Below are 27,202 nucleotides of genomic sequence, written 5' to 3' on the forward strand. Positions count from 1 at the left end.
TACACATATTAAGTTAATTGAAGTACCATGTCATATGCTTGTATCGGGTGGACATAAAACATATCAACGTCACCAAGCTCCAATCCAATCCCTGGACCCAACACATACCACACCAACCGCCCGACCGCCCGACCACCCGACCGCCCTGACCCAAACCAAATATGCAAGTAAATGCGAGCAATGATTGATTTAGTTGTTTATTGTTTTTATTGTCTTAAGTTCAAACTTTGTTCCTGTCGTTTGTAAATTTAATTTATTGTATTTGTATGTATATGTATGTATTTATTTGATAAATTGGCAAACCACGATTTACCTACTTATACTTAGTGTACGAATATACATATATACATAAATATATATATATATATATACATATATATATATATTTAATAATTGCTGTATTTTATGCACAAACTTGTATGTAAGCTCGCATAGTTTTAGTGTTTAGTGTAATATACTTAATGCAACTGTATATACTTATAATACCTAAATAATAAATAAAAAAAATAAAATAAACATGAAAATGATACATATAAAAAAGAAAAACGAACAAACTTTACTTTGAATGACAAAGACTTAATAATCTGAACAATGGGCCTCTATTAAATCTCTTGATAACCACATGCCCATTTTATTGATTTAAAGTGTTTCATTAATTTAAATCGATATTGGTATTAAGGTAATACTAATCGCAGTCTGTCCAGTGGAGAGTCAAGCAACTCAAATTGATAATCGTTAATCGCTAACAATGTCAACTCACCAAGTAGTCAACGGCTTGATTGGCCTTGGTCTCTTGTCTCTTGTCGCTGCTGTCTTCATGTCAGCGCAGACGATCTCTTTAAGTTATTCGAAAGCGTTTGTTGTGGCTGGTGTACTGGCGAAAAAGCTGAAAAGCAAAATTTCATTTTGCTCGAAACGTGTTTTCCTGCAGCGCAGACCGGAAGTGCATTCGCAGACCTAAACAGAACTAAAGCAGATTGTGCACAAGACATGCTACTTATGAATGACAGCAATATGCTAGTGGATAAAGTTCTTATACCCTGCACCCATCAAATTGTTTTTCTTTTAATAAGCAGCTATAATTACTAGAGCAACTAGGTTACATTTTAGATACAAATATCCTCGGTAGTTTTGACAATAATGAAAACAATTCATTATGAATCCATGTATCAATTCATCAGAGTAACATGTTTTATTGATATGGATGGATGTCGAAACCACATACTGTTTGCCCGAGGAAGATCACAATTCTTAAAAATTGTTTTTAATAAGTGAGACCTGGACATACCCTACTTATATGGGATGTTCCTCATAGATAGACATTTATAAAAGTTATTTTTTCATAAAGCTGAAATTTGTATAGGTATATTTGTATTTTTAAAGAGAATCATTTTACTATAGCCTGAACCAGAAACTTTTTCGATGCTTCGATTCTAATGTTATATGTGTATAAGTATGTTTTTAGGTATGCCTCTGGGCTCGCTTATGAGAACTGCCTGTTACTTACATTTGCAGAAAGCCAATATACTCTTAACCCATTTTCATTGGGTTCAGAGTATAAGAGGTTGTCTAGTCGAAAGTCCTTTACTATAAAACAATACTTAGCACAACAAACTTTTTAGGTTCATTCAAATTTCACCCACATACGCGATCATATCTTATTGATAATCATATAAAGACTTATATAGAGTGCATATTTGTATAATATTAGCATTCCATTTCAACACATTTTAATGGGTATAGGATGACGGCGATCCGATAGACTTGTGTCGTCTTTTCCGTGAAACGAAAGTGCTTTCGTAAATGCATCCATTGTTTAGGTCTTTGTGCCGCCGACCAATCAATAGGAGTAATACTATAAACCGATTAGTTGACTCCAGTTAAGCTGCCGGGGTTACCTAAACTATTTAAGAATGAATAATTTGTATAAAAGAAAGTTGTGTTGATGTCCGTTTGCCGCCCCACCAACATAATTAAATCATTGGACTGAAAATACCAGACGATATTGCGATCGACATAATCCGACAAACGTTATCCGTTCCAATTTCAAATGACGACAGAGTTTTAACGGCGCTGACAATACACGGCCGACATTTTATGTTAGGCCTTTGTCTGCAGTTACAAAGAGGGACAAGAATCAACAAAGTGCTCGGCGCATGAAATAATAATTTACTTCATAAAAACAGACGTCAGCTTAATATTCGAGAGTTCTTTTTATTCTTCTTCTTCTGAGCTACTGGTTTTTTATTCAAGACACCAGATTACGCCGCTTGTGTGGGATTGACAAAAAAAATATAAGTATATATGAAGAAAAAAACACCTTTGTTGCTATAAGACGTCGTCTGCGAGTTAAGCTGGATCGTTCAATTGGGATACCTCTGCAGCCGCTTTTATAACTTTGTCACAATATTTCTATGACATTTCTGACTCCGAATACATTCAAATAATATGCCAACAACGCCATAAAACAAAAACAAAAAAAGACAAACTAAGTACTATTGCACAACAAATTGTGTGTCCATGTGCAAAGGTCGATTGTCTCAAACCAATCGATCGAATATTGCTGAGATAACTGTATTAATATATATACAACTGTTTGTCCAGACTGATTGACTGACTGACTGACGGACTGATTGACTGACTGACTGAATGATTGGCAACTGCATTTTACAGTGTTTACCTTTTGCGATTTCAATGTACTCTAAAAAGGAGTTTTTAACATTCCACCCGCAAAACGTACATAAGTGTATATATAAGTATGTATTTTTGCATGCATATGTATGCATATATGTGACATATGTATATATTTATATGTATGTGTGTTTCCTTATACAATCGCCAAACTTATTTGACGCAGCGCTGCTGATAAAATAAAACTTATATTTTCTTAACGCTGTCCTACTCGATTCTCATAAAATCAAGTAGGCCTAACAGACTTTCGGGCTTTAATTGTTAGTGTTAGGTAGAAAAGTGGTGTTTGAAATATAAAGTTAGAATTAGCTCAGTCCTTTAATTTGCTCTCCCCTCACTCGCTCTCGCTCTCCCTCCTTCTCTATCATTTGCACTCTCTCTCTCTCTCTCAAGCTATTTTGCTCTCTTTCTAACTTATTTTTTCCCTTTCTGCCTCTCTCTCAGCTATTTTCTTGTAAACAATAAACCTAATCAAGATTTTCAGTAGTTATATACATTTGTTAGGCCCATAAACATGTTCAAAATTTTAAGCCCATTGGCCAGATTTTCAATTTAAGCTATTATCTTTTAAGAGACACACTATATAATAATTATTATGATAATTTTGTAGGTTGCATTTCTGTTCCGATGTGTGTTAAATTGCTGATTAAATATAGGTGGACTGAACTTGGTAAACAAATATGACGATAATGACATGTTATTAAGACAGCCAAGGAAGGGATTTCAGACAATGCTGGGACCGTTACAGAAATGATTTCTCAGTCGAGTTCAAAAGAGTATGTTGCGCAAAAAAATGCAAAGTTCAACTTCCGCGTTTAGCCAAGTGGAACGAATTGCAAGTGGAAGGTTTGCTACATTTTCAGGTCTTGCCAAACTTTTATTAAGTGTCTGACAGTCAAACAGAAAAGCACATGTTGGTGCTGGGGTCTCATCAAAGACTTAGTTGCCACCGAAAATGTACTGTAATAATTATCCAAAACTAAGAATAATATTAAAAAGAAATAATATTTATAAAATATACTTTCGTAAGATAAAATAGGCCCCATTAAAGTCTCGACTTGACGATTAAGTCAGTATCAAGAGAGCACTTGCAGATATAGACATAAATAATACACTCTGACAAGATCGTGTTGATGCATCCTTTCAACAAAATTACGCATCGCACATACTTACTTATTACGTACACATTTTGACACGTGGGGCACGTTATTCGGAACACATCGGCGGTCGGCCTTTGATTTAAATTGTGTTTATGCAGCAAATTAAAAGATCAAAAGATATTCAACTGCATGAGTAGGTACTCGCTGTAAAGATGAGGGCGAACTAAAAAATAAAATATTAATATTTGCCTGAAGTAATGTTCGAGTATACTCATGAAGGCTACGATGATTATTGCATCCGTGTTGACAGATGATTGAGATGGCAGCGCGCAGGGAAATGGGATCCAAACTATGTTGAGTAAGGAAATATTTCCGGCTAAGTTCCTCAAGATCCCGAACTCCACTTTATATATATCAAACATTGAGTCGAGTAGATAGAGAACAGAGAGAACCAAAGCCTGGCTTACAGGTGTGTTAAGCCTAGTTCACGAATTGAAGCTTAAACCGAGGCATTGATTTGAATCGAGAACCGAAACAGCTGAAACGTTTCAACAGAAGATCCTTTGCAACCACTAGAAGAGGTAGCTTAAGGAAGTGGATTTCAAATTTAGACCTAGCCTCAGAGACAATATAATTGGTCGAAATGCAATGTGGAAGTACCGCAACAATATGTACAAGAGCTGGCCATCAGAGTCTGGCCAAATCGTGGCCGTGGTAAGTGGAGTGCATCAGATCGTCTTGAACAACAACTTGAACATGTGAATCAATAAGCCATTCACATGTGGGTGAAGCGTTTGTTGTCGGGAGGGTGCCCACACTCGCACCTCTCTACTTACGTGAGTACCTGGGTGTGTGTGTGTGTGTGTGTGCACAACACGCTGGCAGCAATGCAACGGCAAGCGCGATCTCTGTGGCCAGATAAGACACTTGGGATGTTTCTTATTGCATGTCGTGATTGTGTCAGTTTGTGTGTTCCCACTGGCAGCACTTGAAAAGAAACAAAAACAAAAACAACAACAACAACGGCAACGGCAACAGCAACAAAATTAAGCAGCAACCAATCATTGTTAAATATAATGCTTGCCCGTTTGTTTAAATTGAAAAGTTTTAAATAATCGAGGCACCGAATCAAAAAACCAAAAACAAAACAAAAATCATTCCAATTAAATGTGTATGCATTTCTGCACAGCACTGTGCCAAAATGGGCTCAGCCCGTGATATTCTCTTATTTATTTCCATCCAGCCATGTGTTGCAATTCGTGTATTTCGCTTTAAATGTGCAATTTATTTGATGAGCTGCATATGTGCCTCAAGAAGTCAAAAATGTTCCAACAACACATTTTATGCATTTCGTTTAACATATTTAGAAATCCTAAATCAATATGATGATGATGATGGTGTTTTAGACATTGGCCAAACAGCGCAAATACATTTTCACGCAACATGCAGCATAATGAGTGGTACATGCCGCTATGTATATGGTATGGTATATATGTTGATTCCACCTAGGGATTCGGGATTGTTGACAGTGATCGCGCCACATGAGATGACGATATAGACAGAGAGTCGGCATCGTTAAGTGGCTGCTTACCCATATCATCGCGTTGTCTGTCAGTATACTATGCAGAGGTGTGCGTCAGATGCTTAATTTAAATTACCGGAGGGGCGGGACGCGAGATGCCTGCGAGCCCGAGCCCGAGCCAGATCCGATCCGAGTCGAGGCGAGGCGAGTCGAGGCGAGCAGCAGCTCAGCATGAGTAGCTGCGATTTGACACCTCGACTGACAGCTGAAATTGTGGAAAATTATTGAGCGCATTGGAACCCAAGAGGGCGCCCATTAGATGAAAAAAACAGAACGTCTTTATTTTCAAGCGTATTTGGAAGTTGTGAACAAGGGGAATCGCGTCCAGACCCACTAATTTATTCCACATCAAATTGCTGTATAATTAAAATCATGATACAAACTGCACTTGGTGCAGTTTTTTTTACGACTTCACAAACAAATAATCATATATTTTGTAACCGAATCTGGCCATCATTTTCATTGTGAGTTGATTGCCTTCTATTGAATTCTTTCCGAGACAATAATGGAATTTATGTCCATAATAAACAACGACTATCTATGTATTTATATCATCTGCTTAGTTTAGCCAGAAGGTATTATCTACTATTTGGTCTCTAATGAGTCATAAGTTAACTAAATACAAACAATAACGAATCATCAAGAATATTCTGGTGTTATCAACAGCAGACTTGGTAACGACTTCATGAATTGCCATCTTTAACAGGTTGAGAATTACAGGCGCCAAGCAACGAAAAGAGCAAAGTGAGACAGCCAGGCCGGTTGAGTGCACTTTTTACACATAAATAGGGTTCAATTTTAAGTTCTTAATGTATTTTAAAGAAGTTACTTCAAAAATGTGAAGCTACACACAAATCAAGCTGTCTCTTGAGCGTGAGTAGCTGACTAAAAAGCCATCTAACATGCTTTCAAACAGAATTTGATGGCACGGGATATTCGGTTGGGCTTTAAATTTGAACTATAGTGCGGCAACAGCTCCATTTAAGGGCACCCGGTACAATATGTTAACAATGATGAATTCAGAACCATGTCTTTTGTCGCCGAAAACATTTACCGCAACGAAATGAACATAAAACTGTCATATTTTCTGATGACTTTATATTTATGAAGGCCAAAAATGTTGATCATAAAAAAGAAAAAGGAAAAAGAAAACCAGTTGTTTTTGTGTTTTCGAATTATTATTATGAATTCATATGCGCTGGACCTAAGGACTCTGGCCAGGAATGAACATCGACTGTCAGAACACACAGGCCGTACGTGCTTTACATTTTAAACGATGGCCAGTCGTCCGCACTAATTGATCGCTTCCGACCGTGGAACCTTCGGGGACGATTGTCAAACTGGACCAAATGAAATGTAATGATGTCCCTTGTCAGGGAACTAGATTATTTCCTTCTGCCGGAGATTCTTATTCGACATTTGTCAACGATTATTGTGATAATATACATGAGCAACATTTTTTTTTCTCCTTCACTCATGTGTGTATTTTATTAACTTTGTATTTCACAATCAATGTGCTACAATTAGTTCTATTTGGCCATAAGCGGACTCTTTATGAGAAGGAACGCAAGCCCTTGAGACGAGCTGAAGAAGAAATTGTAAATGTTGTCCATTTAACTATAACAACAATATTAACTAACTATTAATGTATTTCACATTATTTCTATTTAGAGTCCTCATAGTCCAACCACTTTATTATGATACTTCAAAATTCCGAACATAATTGCCCACTTAGTCTGCACTTCATTTGTTTAGGCCAAGTTGACTTTGCCAAATCTTTGACGTGGTCGAAAGCGCATGTACGTAAATATTGACAAGGCCTTCAGCCATATTTTATCAAATAAAGCATTGTTTATGCATAAGTATTATGTCTATTACTTAAGTCGCAAATTTAATGGCTCTCTCTTTAAGACTCTTGCATCGCATGTTTCTTATTTAAGCTATACCTATTTATTTATTTGTTTATTGATAAATGGTTTAAAAACAAACTCATACAAAGACAAGACACCTGCGAAAATTGCACGCAAAACGATTGAGTGAAATATTTTGTGTATATATATGTATACATATACATATACATATATATGTACGTATGTGTGTATGCATGTATGTAAGAGTTTGTGTATGCATGTGTTCAAGTATGTCTGTATGTTTTTGATACCAAAAGCAAACGCCTTCGCTGCGCTGAAAATTCAAATATAAAGCACTTATAGCTAACGCCCTACTCTGCGATTCTCATAATTTTAAGTAAGCCCAGTGGGTTTTCATGACTTTCTTCTAAGTGCTATGCGTATTATTGAATTGTGTTGTTCGTGTTATTCACTTTTTTTGTGTATGTACATATGTATGTATGTATGATGTATGTATATATGTATGTATGTATGTATGTATGTATGTATGTATGTATGTATGTATGTATGTATGATGTATGTATGTATGTATGTATGTATGTATGTATGTATGCATGTATGTATGTATGCATGTATGTATGTATGTATGTATGAATGTATGTATGTATGTATGTATGTATGTATGTATGTTTGTATGTATGTATGTATGTATGTATGTTTGTATGTGTGTTTGTATGTATGTATGTATGTATGTATGTATGTATGTATGTATGTATGTATGTATGCATGTATGTATATATGTATGTTTCTATGTATGTATGAAGATGTGTGTGTTGTTTAGCTTTATCTTATGCAGATGTGAACTTAAGAAGATCTGCCTCCCTCCTGCTTAAAAATTTCCATGCGTGTGTATTTCAATTTTGAAGAAGGTGCATATTCCCATTTATATAAATATACATACATCAATAATTATAAATTTAAAGGCAACGAGTTTACGCTCTGTAATTTGTATCGCTTTATTCATTTGCAATAATTTGTTAGTAATTTATTATTTACTTGATTAAGTTAAGCAGGTGCATAATCAAGTGCATACAATGTATAACGCAGGGAATAGCTGACATATTTCGCTGACTAGATAATATTGCTGGCGGTATAAAAATTGCTGTGACAGCGGCTATACGCCGGGGCCAACCACGTGTCTGTTTACAGTTCAGTCTGGTCAGATCCGATTTCCTGTTGTATGCCGATGTCGCCGCAATCCGAGTCTGTTGACTATTGGCGATTGTTCGCTGTTGTTTAACACCGAATTCCGGAACATATTCCTGGAATTTGTTTTTCCCAAGCTTTTATTGTCAGCGAGCCGCTGACACCCGAGTTATAAAAGTCGCGCTGCAGACAATCCAAATCAAATTCTATATATTTGATATATTTTCCACATTTTTAACAACAGGTTTAATTTTATGTACATTTTTTACTTGCTGGCATTTGTTTACTTTGAGAAACGTTCAGGGCTAAGTTACTCTTGACCTTATCAAGATACATTAGTTGCAAGCAAGGTATATACTGTCGCCTGGGACTCGAACCCGCTTCCTTCTTAATGACTGACTTACTTAGAAGCTCACTTACAAGCCGATTTTAATCCGATTCGAGTTGCCTCTACTCCACGCTTGGACTCACATTCGTGTAGTACATTTTTCATTTTGCACACTTTTGGTGTTAAATTTATAAAATATCTATCAATACATAAAAGACTTACAATGTGTCCCTTTTTCTTTGTGTATTTCTGATTGTATACATTCAGTTAGCACGTGTTGCTGATATAATAAATTATGTTTTCTAACTTTATGCTTTTAATGCTGTTATACATCGATTTCTGTAGCGAAAGTGGCAAACTTACCCTGCGTTACGCCCACATATTGCCAGGAAAGGGGGAGAGGTGTCTATTCATGATTTCAAACTATATGAAACGCATTCATACAATTTCACACACACACTCGCACACACACACACACACAGGCATAGGTGAGCGTGTACAGATGTGTAAAGGATTGTCAGGACGGTTGTCGTTTCGCTTCTGGGGAAATGTTAAAATAGAAACAATCTGCTACAAATGTGTAAAGTGCCAACCGCCGCTCACAGCCACCATCAATAAAATCATAACACGCCTCCCCCTCCCACACAAAGCCTCCCCGCCCCTCTTTACCCCACTGAAAGTGTTTCAAATATTGTTGGCCAAAAGCAAAAAGTGCGGCGCCAATTGGGACAAGGTTGGAGGCTTAAAAAGCGCAAAAAGCCTTTTGAAAATAAATAGCTTCGAAATCAGAAATCTGAAATGATTATTGACGCTTTTTATGTTTTAATAATGTGTCGGCAATATTTATATATTAAGGGTTAAATGCGCCACCCACGTCACAAACACTCGTCGCATTTAATACAATAAAACTTTCAAATTCGTTTTAAAACGACGCCGGCTGTTCCAAATTTATAGCATTTTTCCTTTGGCAACAGCCGTTTATTGCTTAAGAAATGGAAATGTACTTATGCATGAATATCTCATGCCTGGCGCTTTGCCGGAACTAAGAAGAGGTTAGTCTAGCAGATACCACGTAGCTGACACTCGACACACTTCTTAAATTTGTGTGGTTTATATGGTAATTCATTTTGAATTCAATTTGGAATAATTACTATATCAAGTTTTATATATTTATCAGTTTTGCCCGAAGCAAGAAAGGGTGTGACTTGAAGATACCACGTAGCTGATTTAAGCCACACACTTCGTTCTAACTTTTGGGTTTGCTATAATAATTTTCATTTTGATTTTAATATTGGAATAACTTATATATCAAGGTTTTGTTTTAATTTCGATCTGTTTGGCCCAAAGTAAGATAAAGTTTGACTAGCAGATACCTCGTAGCTCGTAGCCACATTTCGATATGTATTTACCATATGGAATAACTTATATAAACATCAAGATTCTTAATATGAATAGTAAATGATTGTTTCTTGATGCTGCTCCAGAAAAAAAGGGTTAGACATTTTCATCTCTGTGAGATTTGCACCTATATACCCTATGCTAACCCATTTATGCAGCTACTGGATACAACAAAAAGTACTTTAATTTTCAGTTGACATATTTCAAAGCAAAAGCAACCCCAAAAACTGTGTCTGGAAAATACTAATAGACTTTGATTTCCACAATTTATATGTATGTTAAATATTTATATATAGCTAAATTGCGATTTATATATAATTAACAAATAAATATTCAGTTAATACGATATTCTAATGGTGAATAACTTGTTAGTAAGTAGTAAGCAGGTATATTCCGATTTAAATTAATTTGAAAAATTATATAAAATTCTAAGAGCTGTAATAACATTTATACGCAAGCAATTCGAATGGCGGAGAATACTTTCCATTATGATATGTGACATATTAGGCAAAGGAAATAAATACATTTATCATTACTTGCCAGGAACCAAGACAGACCACCCGTCGCCATTAAAGAGTAAGAGTAAGAGCACATCCTGTAGTTTTGGTGATGCGTCTGCTGTTTGCAGCTACCGCTGTGGTCCTGAACACAAACTCTTGTTTTCCTGTCGAAATTGCCACAATATCCTTTATGTCCATCGATATGGCAGAAAACACACAGAGCGCTTATTGTTGTTGGTTTTTGTTGTATAAATCCCCATACTGGCAGCCCAGTGTGCCCGCCAAACTGTATTAAAACGAATACAAGAATAATACCCAAGTCATTTATCACTTGGCATATTGTCCGGCACTGCGATTGGCGTACTACTCTGAACCCATTTCCCGCTTCAGTGGCACATCTCCTCCTGTTCATCTGGGCGGCAGTCACATGCGTTTCGCACTATAATAATAAATAAATATCGAGCTACCCGGCACGAGCAATGGTCCTCGATTGAATAGGATGACCTTTTTGCTGTCATTTAATTTCGAGCATTGTCTATGCGCTTTGGGAACGGAAACCCCTAATCTAGCCATGATGTTATTTGAAGTGCTATCATTCCATCGGATGAGCTATTGAGGGATGGAAATGGAATTGGAATTGGAATAGGAATTGAGCGGTGGCGAAATATTGTTCGAGGTGTTCTTTTTCTTTTCTCTTCTGCATTGTCCTTTAGTTCTCTTGCCTGCTCGTATGAAAGAAGTCAAAATATTTACGGTCAGCATTTATCTTCATTTAAGATTCGCCTGCCCGGAAAACCCAGGCTAAGCATATTTCTATGCCGCCAGGCCCAACAATTCGAATGAATGACAAGTAATTATTTAGCTTTTTTCTTTTATTTATTTATTTATTTATAATATAATATATTTAATATTAGTATACTAATATATTAAACAACTTAATATTCGATAATGATCCATTTGTCTGGTCGTAAATTAAATTATTTCAACTATTTCAACTTCTGGTATATCTAATAGAAATTGTATCTTTTCTTACGTTTGCCTCTACAATTTTCCACTGTGGCTTGGTCACATGTTATTTTATTATTGTATGTTATTTTGCTGAACCACCCCCAAAATTGAATTACCACAAAGCGAATTTTCCTGTTAACATCGAATACAATAATGATGTTGCTAATATTTTGCGTTGCTTAAAAGGGATTTCGTGACGGTTTGACTTGCTGTGGGATAATCAAAATTATAATATGACTGATTACCCCTGCTCGAATCCTTCGACACACGCACGCATCAATTCCTGAAAGGCCCCGTGTTAACGTACAAACATACATGATGTATTTGGTTTTGTAAGGGGTTGATTTTCTTATCGATGCCAAAAATCGTTCGAATCTCTCACACAGTGGTGAATAAAATACTTCCAGGTGGGAACAAGAAATAGGAATCGATATTGATAAACTCCTATTCTTTGTGCGGTTCCATTTTACGTATCCTTTCAATGATACTTTTAGAAATAACCAAATTTATTTCAAGTACTTTTTCACTCTCCCTCAACACAATCCATTTCCCGTTTTAAAATCGCCTTTCTATGTGATTCTCATGAGCTTAAGTGTTGAACGGCATTCCTTGAGGTGAGTTTTCGTTTGAATTTATCCAAGTTTTAAACTTCTCTTTAAGCTGACTCTATACATTTCTATCCCTCTTGTACAGGCTTTACGCAATTAATATGACAATGGCTAGAGCAAATTTGAATAGCAATTGTTTTAATAGTTAAGTTTCATTTACGAAAACATATCATGATTTACTTCCAATAACACGCACAGCCTGTTAATCCTGTGTTAGATGCGCATCTATTAGAAACATAATGAGCTAAACAAAACAGCACAAGCTCTGCAATAGTTGTATCTCATGTTCGGGTACTCTATTGTATAAATATATAGTGGGAGCATTTTGTGACAGTTGCCTGGAATATGAAAACACGTGTCGACACTACCACAAACGCAAACAATACCCCCAATACCCTCGGGCATTCCGGTTGGGAGTGCAGTGGAGGGGTTAAGAGCTCGCATATCGTTAAACTGCATGCTGCAGGCTGCAGGAGCGATACCGACTGCAGCCTCATTAAAACAGGAGAGGCGTATGCGTGGGTATGCCCATCAGAAATTTCCATATTGAAATTGAATTTGCGAGATGCGTGTTGCGGTTTGCTAGAGGCAGGTCCTGCGGCAGCAGCTGCAAGGAGTAAAATCGGAGCTGCCGATGCTGCTGTCCTTTTCACTTGCAGTTGACAAATAAAGCAATAGATAAATCCTCCATATATATTGCATATATATACAGATAACTGATGTACATGATGCCTATGTACAATTTACTGTGCTGCGTGTACATAATGTGTATTCGCAGCTTGGTAGTGTTAAAAGCTCGGGATAATTTAATTAAAATTGTAAAATATTTGGCGGATTTTGCATAAGCCTGCAAAATCCCATTAATTCAGAAAGCAACCCATTGTTGACCGCAACACAATCAAAATATGCAAATTTATCGCATTAACTCGTGAAACTCCGAATGCTGCCAGCGAATGGGATATCACAGCAGCAAAGAAAGCCCAATCCTGCCAGTAAACAAATACCAGAGCCATTTAATTGGGGAAAGGACCTCGTCTATGCCGTACATAAGATAGCCGCAAGCCTTGTTGCCTGGCTCAATACAGGCTCATAGACTCTCTATAAGACTAAAGCGTGTTTCTTTGCAAAGTAACTTGCATTTTTAAGCACTTCAATTGACCCATTAAAAACACCCCAATTCACCAGGCTCTGACAGCCCAGCAAGCGAGCAGCTCAGCAGTCCGCAGGGGATTTTACACTGTCTTCTCATAATGGATGACAATTCCAATTAAGAGAGTTAACTTTTTCGATATACGTTGAATATAGTTAGTTGGTCGCGAGGAATAGATATAGAGGTGTCAAATGCAGGATGTTCTTAAAGAAATCCGTATTAAAAATCGGTTAATTTATTTCAATTTAGAGGAATTTGTATCGTAACAGTCCCCGTTTATTTTCTGCACTCATTCAACACAGAATAGAAAAAGTTCAGAGTTTCCTCTGGCTATAAATGTTTTTTTTTCTTTTTCTATTCTTTTTTCCAATATTTACCCACATTTTTAGAGCTACAACCTTGCCCTTGTTAAGCACTGAAGTTTTTGTTTAAGCAGACAATAAAATCAGAACAGTTTACAACAAAATAGAACGAAAAGCTTTTCAAAATATTGAACAGATGGAAGATGCACCACAGTCATTGCATAGGTATGTGTCGGCCTTATTGGGGCTGTGTACAGGATATCTTCGAGTCGAGCACTCACGGCTTTCTTGGTATCATATTGATTTTTGTATGATAGATAATTGACATAAATGTATAACTTGCTGCCTAGTGTAATTGCAAAAGTGTTAACAAAAAACAGTTGGGTTTTTCAATATAAAAGTAATACGATATGAACGATTTGTTAAAACCCGTTTGTACTGCAGCAGCTATGAATTAACTATCTTGGTCGGAAGTGCTGAAAACAAGTTTTGTTAGTCACATAAAATTGTTTCCGCTATTAAATGGTTAACAAACATGTGTTCGCATTTGTTCAAGTTAATGTACAAGCATTAAATTATAAAATAATCTAATGTAAATGTAATGAGAGAAAACATCATTAATTTCGACTACAGTAAATCCTTTTTAAGTTTAATGTGCGCAAGAGGGAAATAAAATCGCCTGCATACCATTATTGGCTTTCGAAGACCTTTTTTCGCCTATTCCTAATCCTTCAATGCAATCCTAAATGGAATCAAATCCTAAAATTGGATTGAAGAGCAACGCCCACTCTTTGTCACTCCACTCCACTCCACACATTTATGGTTATTTGGCCGTTCCACCCCGATCCGTGCTCTTAATGTGCCAGCCAAATGCTCAATTGCGGTGTCCCAGGACATGCCAAAGTGAGTAGAATAGGGGATTTCCACTCAGCTTCATTGTGTTCTTAGCCAAAGTGGCCGAGCCGGGCGACGACGATGCTGCAAATGTAAACAGAAGAAAATAGAGATTCAATTACTTAAACGGTTAGTCCATTGTTCCAACGTACACAAATTTGCATATTTCTTATTTTTGTTTGTTTTCTATAGGTGCGATATCCCAACTGTATCTGGGCACATGAGGACTTAGCCGGAGGATACTTATTTACAAGTAAGTTCATGTTCTACCAAACTGAAACTGGGTTATGTGCACATAGAGTGCTTCGACTGCTTGAGAAGATAGATATTCAAAGATTCGCACGGTTGCGTATTATTTTACTTACTATCGAGACTTAACTGGAAGCTAATTCCTTGCAAGTTAGTTCAAGTTCTACAATGTGATTTAGGGAAATATGGGCTTAATGGACATATCCACTAGGGATATCATTTACTCTGACTGCTTAAGAATATATATTCGAGAGCATACATTTCTTTGTGACTTAGATCCATGATTAACCGGAAGGTTTTTACAAGCTAGTTCAAGTTTTACAATGTGAATTGGGGACATGATAAACATATTTACTAGAGAAATCATTTTGGGCTGACTGTTTAAAGATATGTATACGACGATATCGATTTCCATGATTTAACTGGAAGTTACTTATTTGCAAGTTACTTCACGTTGTACAATGTGAATTAGGAATAATACTTACATATTTGCTAGGAGTACAATTGATTGCGCTTGTTTGTGAATTGATATTTGAAGATTTAAACCTCGGTGAGTTACTGTTTTTTTTTTTTTTTTGGTAAGGGGCATAATAATTTATGATTGTGCAGCAGCAGCTCCTCCAGATTGGTGTGAGCCGCCAAAGCCGAAGCCCAAAATGCAAAAAAATCAAAAAAAAAAACTACGTCATACTGCGCAAACTGTGTCTGACCTGCACAGCAGGCGCTGGCGGAGTTTTGTTCTTATCTTATCCTGCTGTCGTGCTTGGAACAGAGGGAATATGTTCTTATTTGTGAAATTGCTTACTTGCGCCGATCTGACTAACTAGTTTCTACCATGAACTCTGCTGCCGCAGCCGCTGCTGCTGCTGCTGCTGATGATGGTCTGTTGTCTTATGTCCAAGTGCCCTGTCATTGTGGTTATGCTGGGATTGTTTAACAACAATATATGCAGACAAAGAAACAAACAAGGGATTACTTGAATATCGTTGATGGTGATGGCTTGGTGCCATACGAATGCATATCTGGGCAAGCAGGCAACAAGCATCGGACCCCCTGGTGACAAACACAGCCACATCCGATGTTCTTTCACCTACATAAGGTTGTTTGCACTCCAACATCAAAGTTTACAACAGCGAAAATGAAATGTATGTTCTATACATGGCTCACAGAACCATAACAATCGATCGGATGCTCAACTTTTATCTTTTGCCTGATTGAACAATATGCATCAAAGGCTTGCATATAAATATATTCCTGGTCAACAATCAAAACGGGGCCATATCTCTATATAAAGCCTACTCGAGATTATTGAGCAATGCTGCAAACTCATAGGCAAATAGTCTCTCTTTTCGGTGCATGATTTGAACCAGCACCTCGCTTTTCTTTTAGCTCAAACTATTGCTTGTCATATATTTTTAAATTATTAATTAAGTAATTTCATTTTTAAGTTACATTTGCCCGTTGTAATGAAAATATTGCAATTTTCATATATTTTCACACACAAAATGCGGGCTAAATTTGATCTCTACCCAAAATTTGCATCTATCGAATTTGGTTAGAAAAATTGAATGCTTGGGTCCAAAGTTATTTATGCTTTGGTGCAGGATCTTCCTTTACAGGCGTTCTTTCTTAAGATAACCTATTTTTGTAAAAGTTATTTATTTTTTAATGAGATTAAGTTATGATTAATTTAAGAATTAGATTCGGAAGTCGGTTGAAAGCTGGTCTACTTTGTTTTTGGCAATTTTATATGATCTTTAACAATTTTCATTTTTTCCTTAATTGCTTGACTTAAATTATTCAAGTCTCCAACTCTTTTGTCTGTCGCTTTATCCAGTTGGTCAACTTTTCGCAATTTGCTTGTTTGATTATACAAATTCTACAATTCTTGACTTTCCAGCCAATCGATTGATGACAGTTCTCGTCGGTAGCAAAATTAATTTCAGTTTTGAAACCCCTTTGCCTGCTTGTAAAAATCTCACCCAAACGAATTAAGACACGTGTTGAAGCGACTTGATTTTAACACAGACACACACACAGAACAATTCCACCCTTCTGACACCCCAAAGAGGTGGCCTTCTCTGGAGGCAGCTCCATGCTGCGAGTTAATTCCTTTCGATGTGGTTATGAATTAGGCACAACTCATCATTTGCAGCATCTGCGACTGTGCGCTGGAGGGGCGGGGGGCGGACCGGTCCGCCTGCCCAAATATATCGAATCAGACACACAAACTTTGTGTTAACACCCAACCATTACATAGCCGAAAGGCAGCAGGAAGAACAATATGGCACGTGGCACGTGCCTCGCTGCCGCCAAGCGTCGTTATGTGACAACAAACAAATAAAACGTGCACCTCACACCCGCCCTTTCGTTCCGAAGCTGGCATGTTGCAAAGTAAAAAGACATAATGCCAAGCATATAAGTTTGCCACTAAGAATAAGATTCATCATGCTAAATAATATATATTCCTAATCTTACATATGCTTAGGCAATGCGCACGAAAAGCTTTTAGTCTTACAACTGTATGATGCGATCCATCTGGATTTGGTGAGTATATTCTTTTAACGATGATTTTTTTACATTTTCTGGAACACCATAAAAAGTATCTTAACCTCTTCTTTACTATACGAACTGAAAGTCGAACCTAGAAAAGCGATATTTCAATTTCAATTTCTCAATGTCAATCTCTAGCTTTTAAAGTCGCCAAAATCGAAAAATTAATTAACAACAAACCAAAAAACGGACATATGTATGTGTCTAGATCGGCTCAGCTTATAGTCCAGCACAAGAATATATATACTTCTTCAAATCAGAAATGCTTTCTTCACCCATTTTCATAAATTCTTACATTCATTTTCAGATCGAACAATTAGTGTATAGCATAGCATTAGTATATTGTCCAGATATATTTACATACTGAGTACACGTTTGATCCGTACAAATCACTTAAATTAACGTTATGCTCGTCATGCTTGGCGCGCATTTGAATGTGTAACAGTTCCTTATTTTATAACATCATTATTTCACACTACTTATGTATCGTTAGTCTAAATTCACCACGAATTGCAAATTTATTATGTGCGTGTGTGTGTGTGTGTGTGTGTGAGAGAGCTTGCAGTATGCCTTGAATTTTGATGGGATTCTGCTTAGAATGGGGTGAGTTTCGCCCAAGGGTAACTCCATATACATATCAAACCTCACTGATTCTCTATAAGCCTGAGCCAAAGGCATCTGCAGCGGGTTTTATGAAGGTAAACAAGGACCGCCGTTCGCTATTTGTGTTTGTTTTTACATCACTGTCAGTGCACTGGGCACTGACTTTGACACGTTTTCTGACTTAATTTTAGTTTATTGCTTTTTATGGGTAAGTTTGGGTGTGTGTGTGTGTGTGTTTGTGTGTGCGGTGAATATCTCATTCATAGCAAGTATGCAAGTATCCACCCGTTCGACTGCAGTTTATGGCCGGCACAACAATTGGCATTCTCAGGCCGAACGTCGCCCGCCGCCGAAGCGCCACGTGTTGCGGATGAGATACCCTCGGCGAATCGTTGGGCGCGTTGCTCCTTTGAAGTCGGCCAACGGACCCGTCCGTCCGTCCGTTGACTTTTCCAATTGGCGGGGTCGTAACTGATGCTAAGACGTGAAATTAAGTCAGCCTCCGCTCGCTGGCAACGTCAGCGGGGGAGGGAGCTTTCAAGGATCTCTCTCTGCTTATGCATCCGATAGATATAAAGTTTTTGTTTGCTGTTCTCACGCTTGTGACTTACCAAATGACGGATTGAATTAGGTAAATATTTGTTTATGGAGCGCTGGTCCGCTCTGCAAACGGGCGAATGTACCCTTGTTAGATAACCGGTGAGTAGAGCTGCGACACAAGTCGGTTTGATTAAAACCCCATGATAATGATAATTGTTTTCTTTTTTTTTTTTTGTAATATATTCATCTATTTTTTGTTGATTCCGAAAAAGTTATAAATGTATTGCACGTGTCGCAGTTTATCGTTACGATAAGCACATGATATGATTAAATTAGAAGAATGGGTCAGAAACAATATCTATATAAAAACAAAACATATATTTCCGATTATTTCTTAGTAGCCGCAGTACAAAAATTACAACTCGATTATTAATTTAAATTAAAGTTAAAAAAATATAGTTACTTTATAAAAAATATGAATTAAATTACTTGACTACAACAAATGTAACATTTAGATGGGCATTTAAAATTAAAGTAAAATAATTATTATTACTTTATAAAAAAAATATCTATTTAAATTACTTGACTAAAACGAATGTAACATCAAGATGGGGAGCTTTCATTTATAGATTGAATCAAAGCTAATTTTTTTTTCTTTCTGTAGTCATTTTCACAATTTTGCTCATTAAATGGGCGCGTCTGCATATATAAATTCATTAAATTTTAAGCAGAGCACGTACCGAGCGGCCTTTCATAAGTGTTGACACAAGTCTTGAGTTTTAACTGAAAACATCATTTTCAGTTTGATGATGAATTCAAGTGCAACCCAGGATGCTCTGATACTGACATGCAGAACGTTGTGCTGTGCTCCGGACAGTATTTGCACAAAAAAGTTAATTAATTTAATGAAAGGTCCGCAAACTAGTGTAGCAAGTTCAGTTGTCGTACAAGTACATTTGTAATTACATAAATATGGAATGCAAGTTATGGCCTGTTCCCCGAATTTGTATATACTCTTTACAAAAGGGAAATGTGGAAAACGAGAATATTGGCTTCGCACAATGTCTGTCTGTTTACTTTAGTCTAATAATTTTTGATCAGTTTCGCGCAGTCTAGTGTAACAGGAGACAAAGCTAGTGTATCTGGAACATAAGCTATTAAGATATAAAAACACCTTTCTATGCGATTTTCATCAATTTTATTGCAGAGCATTTCAAAATTGATTTTTGTTCAAAGCCAATGTCAGATTTTTGTGAATTACATGTCTTCAATATCCGTTTGCTTTTCAAAGTCAGCTGAAATTGTTCTTAGGAGTAGAGGAGCGACTCTGTTGAAGATGGTATCCCATTGATTTGTCAAATATAGTCTCTAAAATACCAACCGCCTTTCGCTGCGGTTCTCATGGTATTCAGTAGCATTTAAAACTTAGTTGGGCATTTGCAAACTATGGGAGAATAATATACAGATACTCGCAAGTCACCCCTCTATCCTTTAATCCAAAAACTAAAATGAAAATTCGCTGTTATCGCTGAAAAAAGAAAATATACTTAAGTTTTATACAATCATCGTTGTAACGATATGTAGGACCTTGGTTGGTTGATAGCTAATATTTGAGTTGTTTATAGCTCTAAGCTGTTGTGCTGGTTCCTTAAATGTAAAAGATACATATTTTATTTATTATTACTTTACACATAATCTTATAAAATAAATTAATATTCTTCCTTTGGTAGCTTTATCAGTATAAATACGCACATACAGACATACAAATATATGTATAAGGTTAAAAATAAATTGGTAAAAAAATGTGTATACATCCGTCGCACATAAATACATACTATATGAAGTTTCTTGAAATGTACATTATTATAATATCTATGTATTGTGTATGTGTAAACTCATCCACACTTCTATGAGTACATCAATATCTTATTTAATCCTCAATATTTTCCGACAACTTATGTAGATCTGAATAGTTTAAAATGGCGCGATGTAGGAACTCGTATTGTGCCTAAAAGCAAATGTGGAATAATTTTAGATTTTGATTCTTTGATATGCATTATTTATTATACTTACGAATGAATTTAAAAGTCCTGGTCGCTGAGATCGCAATTTTCTTGTGGTTGAACATATATCTACACTCTTTTCCAATCTGAGATGCTGAACCAATATGCACATCGCAACAAAAATTGAACTTCGATCAGTTCCCAAGCTGTAATACAAATATTTTCGGATATCAATTTATAACTTTATGGATAAGTATTAGGAAGCCATTTACGAATGACATTAGCAATTGGGAAACTAATAATAACCTGCAGTGAACTGTAAGTGGAGATCGGCAGCCAGTATTTTTGTGACTTTTATAATGTTTGTGTGCTTGGTCTACCAGCTCAATTATGCCCCGACACACTTCAGGAACTTCTCCATCAACAGTCGGCCAACCGTTATACTGAAATTGAGTCACCTTAAGGGTATCATCTATTTTGCAATTCGTTACATAGAACTCTCGCCGAGTATAATACGGACAACTTTCACTGTGTACGTATTTTACAAGTATTTGATCATATTGAATTTCATCATCTGCCCAATAACGAGGGCATTTCCGTGGACCGTCTCCAATCTGAAAAAAGATGTGATGTATTGCATATAAAATTAGGATAAATCTTATGCTTACTTCAGATATCATTATAAGTGTAGAAACACTCTGCTCTGATATCATTCTCCAAAAATCTCCAATAGTATTTTCCATAGGATCTTGTGCAATTATAAATGATTCAGTATTATCATATCCTTCAATGAACGAGGCATTTATGTATGTCGAATTATCGTTCGTTGGTATGGGACTTAAAATAACCTGAAAAATTATGAATGGATTTGCATTAGTTCACCTTTAACAAATCAGTATAAATACTTACTCTATTACGATCGTATGGAATAATTTCATGAGACCTATTTTTTAACATATTTTCCTTAGTTTCGCCAACGCTGCAAGACTTATTTATCTCATCCGTTGTGTTAATAAGTTTCTTTAATTTGGAAAAAAAAAATCAATAAATAAATAAAATAATATATGCATATCTTAATACAAACCTCAAATTCGATTTCTAACAAGCATTTTCCTTCATTAGGCTTAAACTTTAAGGACTCAATTGTTGATGGCAATAAATTTAAGGATATATCTGTATTTCCATAGGTGGCAGTGTCCAACAATGCCCGGTATAGAAAAATGTATTGTTTCTGTAAATAAGAAAATATTTATGTTAGTTATAGTTACAAGGTTTACCATCCAATTGTGGGTTGTCAGACTTTTAGAGAACCCAAAGACATAGACAGACGAAAGACAGTTATTGTAAAATAAAAAATACTAATGTTGTTTCCCAATAGCTGGTAGTCTAGTCTAAGGTCTCCAAAAGCGTTTCCACTAGGTTTAACAAATATATTTTACAATTTCATAAAACATAGCACGGACTTACCAGTGATTGAACCAAAAAGTTACGCTGGTGACGTAAATCGCAAACTGTATTAAAAATGGATACCATATTTTCCTCCTCCAACTGTTGTACAAGGGAATCCAATGCCACAAGAGTACCTGTTCTACCTACACCTGCGCTGCAGTGCACCAATATTGGACCCCTTTGCACCGAGTAGACTGAATTAATTTGACGTATAAACTTGATGATGCCATGAGGATGCTCGGGAGCCATAAAATCCTTCCAAGTAAGGTAATGATATTGTGTAATTTGCCTGTGATCTTCTTCATCACCAATCAGATTTGATTTTGTTACATCTAGGGACCGTATAATATAGTCGCCAGTTTTTCGTTCTGCGGTAAATTTAACTGAAATATCCCCAAACTGTTTGGAGTCAAAGACCTTTTCTGGCCAATATTTCGCGCATTTGGACTTATTATATTCCTCCAGATTTGTCAGCATTACAATGATCTCTAAATGTTGTTCCCATATCATTCGCCAAAAATCGTTTATTGTTGTTTCCATGGGACCCTGTGCGCATATAAATTTCTTCCTTTCTTTATATCCAATGACAAAGTTGGCGTTAATATAATCAGTACATTGGTTTCCATTAATTGGCGATAATTTGACTCTAGTCTGGTCATAAGCTTTTATATCCGGATATCTATTCTTGCAAGCATTTTCTTTCATGTCACTATTTTTGGTAGTCCGATCAGTAAAGCGATTAGGAAGCATTTCATATTCCCGTAGAAATCCATAATCCGTATCCTTATGACGGTTTTTATAGGCACTAACTAAATCTGTCTTATGAATAGGTCCCGTATCAAAACCTTTCTGATTTCCGGATCCTATAAACTGACTATGATTGTTGATTCGACGCCTAAAGAGGGTTCTGCAATTATACAAATATTAAGTAATCAAGATCATATTTCTACAGTTAAGGCAATCATAAATACCTTAACGAATCTCTTAGAGTTAATGTATCCTCGTCAGGCATTGCATTCTTTGTCTTTTGATGGTGAATTATCCAAAATATTATAAAAATGACAATAAATCCAATTGCAATAGCAACTGCTTTTATGCCGATATTCAAATAAAACTTCGTATCATCCAGGGATTGTATTTGCTCAGCCTCAGTTGCAGGTGTAATGACATCAAAGTAATCACTATACGCCATAAGAACCGTACTTCCGGATCGAACTGCATAATACAGAATTTTAATTCTTAATATTCCCGTCACTTGTGTATTTTTATACGTCACTTACCAATAATCTCAAGGAAACCAGTATAATTAGCATTAATGTCAATTTCGCCATCATATATATCTCCGATATTATTCGGATTGCTAATATTTGTTTGTTCCTTTTCAATGCCAACAGTGGGATTTCGTCTTATTCTCATTCTACTTTCTAAAACTTGTAAAGCATGGTCTGTCAAATTCCCAACTTTTAGTTGTTCTTTTTGAATTTGTGCTGGAGTCAGGGCGGAATCTACAAATAAAACAATTTTAATTGAAATGTTATATTGTAAAAACTCTCAAGCGAAAAAGAATCAAAAACAATATCTATAGAAGATAGCGTTAAAAATACATGCTTACCTATTTTTAAGGCACTTTCCTGTTTTCTTAAAAAGGGCGCGCCCTCCAAGCATTTACGACATATTTTATCATTGTCGATTAGATCTTCCTGCTTGTTAATGAATCGCATTTCGTCTCCCAAAAATATTTCCGATTTAAAGTACCGATTACTAAGCATTTCAGCTATATATGCATAATTATTGGTTTTAATATTACTATTATTATGCATTTCATTATATGTAGCAACATCTAATTTATCCGGAGTGGGTAGTTCGTTGTTTCCATTTATTATTTTGACAAGATAAAGTCGATAGCAACATATAGGTCCATTTCTTTCGCTTATTTTGGGCAAGTATAATTTTAGCACATATTTTGGGCCGTTTTTAACTTTCGTCCACATTGTTTTGCCAATAGTTTCGGGAGTTGAAATCGGCATAAAGCAATTCGTAACCGCAGCCTCACCATTTTTCTTATGCCTCGTAATTGCAGAGACTGTAACAGTATAGTTTGTATTTGGACTTACGCCTTCATAAATCGTTTTGTGACTGGGCTCATCAACGCGTCGTATTTTAGGCCCCCATTTCTCTGTTAATATCATACCCTCTTGATTATAGTATGTGTAATTTCCTTCCAGGATAATTAGGTATGAAATTATTTTTCCATTTGGCGTTTGAGGTACATTCCAGCTAATGGAGATTGAGTTGAGCCTGGAAATGTTTTGTTGATTGCAATGGATTTTCAAATTGGTTGGTTTCGTTGAGACGCCATCCATTGTGGTACCATTCACCTTTTCCGACCATGGGCCGCATGTTTTTGTAAGATCACTGCATGCCCGTACTTGAAATTCATAGTCCGTAGCTGTCTTTAATTTATCAAACATATATGGCAAATTTCTAGAATTTTGTTGATAAATGGCCTTCTCAATTAATTTCGGCACATCCCCAGACTCGGAGACAGTCAATTCATAGTATTGAATATACTCAATTAACTCTTGGGAGGGTGGACTCCATCCAATCGTAATGGTCGATGCTGTGCTCCCAGTAGTTTCGACTTTTGGTATAAAAGTTGGATCATAATCCAAGGTAGTAACACCGAATGGATACTGATACGGCGAACCATTGCCAATGGAATTTTTTCCTGTGATGCGTAGATGATAGGTTGTATTGGGACTGAACGAATCGAGGACACATGATGTATTGTTGCCATTTATGATATCTTTGTAATACTTGAATGTGGGCGATCCTTCTTGTGAATACTGAATAAAGTATTTTTGAATGGGATCGTTTCCATCATTTACCGTCCAATTTAAGTATATTTTGCTTGCACCAACAGCTTTCGCATAATCAATGCTGATCTGTGGCACTTCCATTACAAGCAATGTTATTTCTTTGGAAATGATCTCAGCCTCGTTGTCGCCATATAAAACACATTTATAAGTACCATTTTCCTTTTTATACAACTCTGTAAATTCCAATGTAAAGTTCAATTGTGTATCGCTCAGCCGATGGACTGAGGTATAGTCATCTATGAAAGCCACAGGGCTACCATCTTTAAGCCATTTAAGCTGTTTGTTTGTCGACGTGTTTTGTGGGTAAATTTCGAAAACACAATAAATAATGGCACTTTGTTTAATTTTTCGCTTTATATTTTCAACAGTGCTTTCAATAATCTTCGGTTGGAGGAATGGCTGTATATTAAATTCCACTGAAGCGTTGGTTTGAGGATTTTTGCATGTATAATTCCCACTGTCCGATATCTTAACGTCATGTATGTAAAGTATATTTTTATACTTTTTAACATCATTACTTATGTTTTCATTGTCATTGTCCTCTGGATTTATAATGTTAGCAGTTGTTGTAAATCTGTAAATAATAATTTTAAGAACTTTAATACATCAAAGATCAAATTAAAAAGAATTAAATTGTTACATCATTGTTTATTGTGCAATTTCTTCATTTGCAAAAAAAGAACCTAAATAATTAGATTTATTCGAATTAATCATTGAATCCGAAATAACTTCTATTTAAGGACAGCTGAGAAAATGCGACCATCTTCCCTCTTCCAAGACCCGAGCAGAACCCTGCTAATTGATATACGTACCTGTTATCAAATTTATAATTGGTATCATTATTAAATATCCAAATCGCTGGTTCGTGGTCAGATGCACATTCCAAGGACGAGTTCCTTCCAACTTCAACCCATTCTAAAATGGAAAGGTAAGAGTGTTAATGCTTTAGACAATAATTTTCAAAATAATATATTGGATACTCTATTAAAAATAAAAACTTTCAAATGATAAGGCGTAGACAGAGGGCTACGCCCGACAATAGAAAATAGTTTCATTGCAGTGAGTGTACAGATGATGTCATGTTAAATGATATTGGCTTGAGCTTAAGCTTCATAACTTTTAAATTATCTTCCAATTGATGAATTTGTACTTCTCATCACTAAATCAAGTGTTCTTTGTTGCATTTTTAAAGAGTTATATACTATTTTCTTAATCACAAGTAATTTAAAAGAAGCAAAACATCGAAATCAATTTCTTTGTATAACTCTGAACCATGGTAGCTTTTAATTATAATTATGAGTATGAGAATTGAGTTTTTGTGATGTTGCTTTTGTCTGGGATTGGTCCTGGCAAACATTTGCATAGCTGATGCACAGACATTCATAATTTATGATAAACTCTGTGCTGTCGACGATTGAAATATATTTTGCATTTATTAAAGTTAAAAGGTAGCATGTATTTATATATACATATATCAAGTTTTGCACGTTTAGTAAGCGGCATGTACACATACATACGCAAAAAATATGTATGTATGTATATATAAGGGTGTATACACTTGTATTCAGGCATTTGTATATATTGCACACAAAACAAAACACAAATACAATCAAATGCCAGAACACAAACTAAATGATTCACTTGAGATGTCATAGAATAGTTATGTTTGTCAAAGGTTTTTATTTAATTTTTACCTCTGCTATATCCTTGCGCAAATAAGTTAGTAAATAAGAAAAGTATAAGTATCACATAAGCATCTATTCGGTGTTCGTAAAAACACGCCATCGCCTTATAACTATGTGGATCCTTTTGAGTATTTCAAAGGGCACAAGGTAGTCCCTCTCCTTTTATATCAACTTCACTTCTGTGCACTTTTATAGCCACATTATTACAAAATTATTTATGCTGCTAGTTCAGTTAATACTGGCTGGGTTCTTTTTGGCACAGGCGATGTAGTGTTGAAAAACAGTTGAAAAAAAGTATTCTAAGAAGTTATCTATCACACCCTAAAACCAAGCAGAGCCAGCTACGATTTTGGAACATGAGAGAATGCAACATAATAGGCAAATTATTCTTCAACTTTAATTGACTACTTTCAATTGTATAAAATAAATCGTCCTAAAATTATTGATTATTCTGTCTCTTTTCCTAAATTGAAAACAAATTTTTATTTATGAAAACCAATGAAAACAATACATTTTTAGCAGCTGATTTTCTATACAAAATTTACAGGGATGACAGATAATATATTAATAGGAAATAAAATTAAGGGCCAAATGCCTTATCTATTGTAATAGCTACTTTTCTGA

The 27,202-nt window shown here is 35.9% G+C and overlaps 1 protein-coding gene across 1 annotated transcript; it reads right to left on the reverse strand.

Moving 5' to 3' along the window:
• Positions 1 to 19,187: 19,187 nt before the first annotated feature.
• Positions 19,188 to 26,816, reverse strand: LOC115770239 (tyrosine-protein phosphatase 69D). The gene is made up of 12 exons (XM_030715443.1): positions 26,588 to 26,816; positions 25,706 to 25,808; positions 23,627 to 25,467; positions 23,295 to 23,519; positions 22,986 to 23,229; positions 22,033 to 22,921; positions 21,650 to 21,796; positions 21,475 to 21,585; positions 21,234 to 21,413; positions 20,872 to 21,179; positions 20,636 to 20,771; positions 19,188 to 20,570 (listed from the first exon to the last, which is right to left on the reverse strand). The coding sequence occupies exons 1-12, from the start codon at positions 26,676 to 26,678 to the stop codon at positions 20,493 to 20,495; spliced, it is 4,353 nt and encodes a 1,450-aa protein (XP_030571303.1). The 5' UTR covers positions 26,679 to 26,816; the 3' UTR covers positions 19,188 to 20,492.
• Between the last annotated feature and the right edge of the window lie 386 nt (positions 26,817 to 27,202).

Source organism: Drosophila novamexicana, unplaced genomic scaffold (assembly GCF_003285875.2).
Source record: "Drosophila novamexicana strain 15010-1031.04,08,12 unplaced genomic scaffold, DnovRS2.1 tig00004555-arrow-pilon, whole genome shotgun sequence".
NCBI classification, from domain to species: Eukaryota; Metazoa; Arthropoda; class Insecta; order Diptera; family Drosophilidae; genus Drosophila; species Drosophila novamexicana.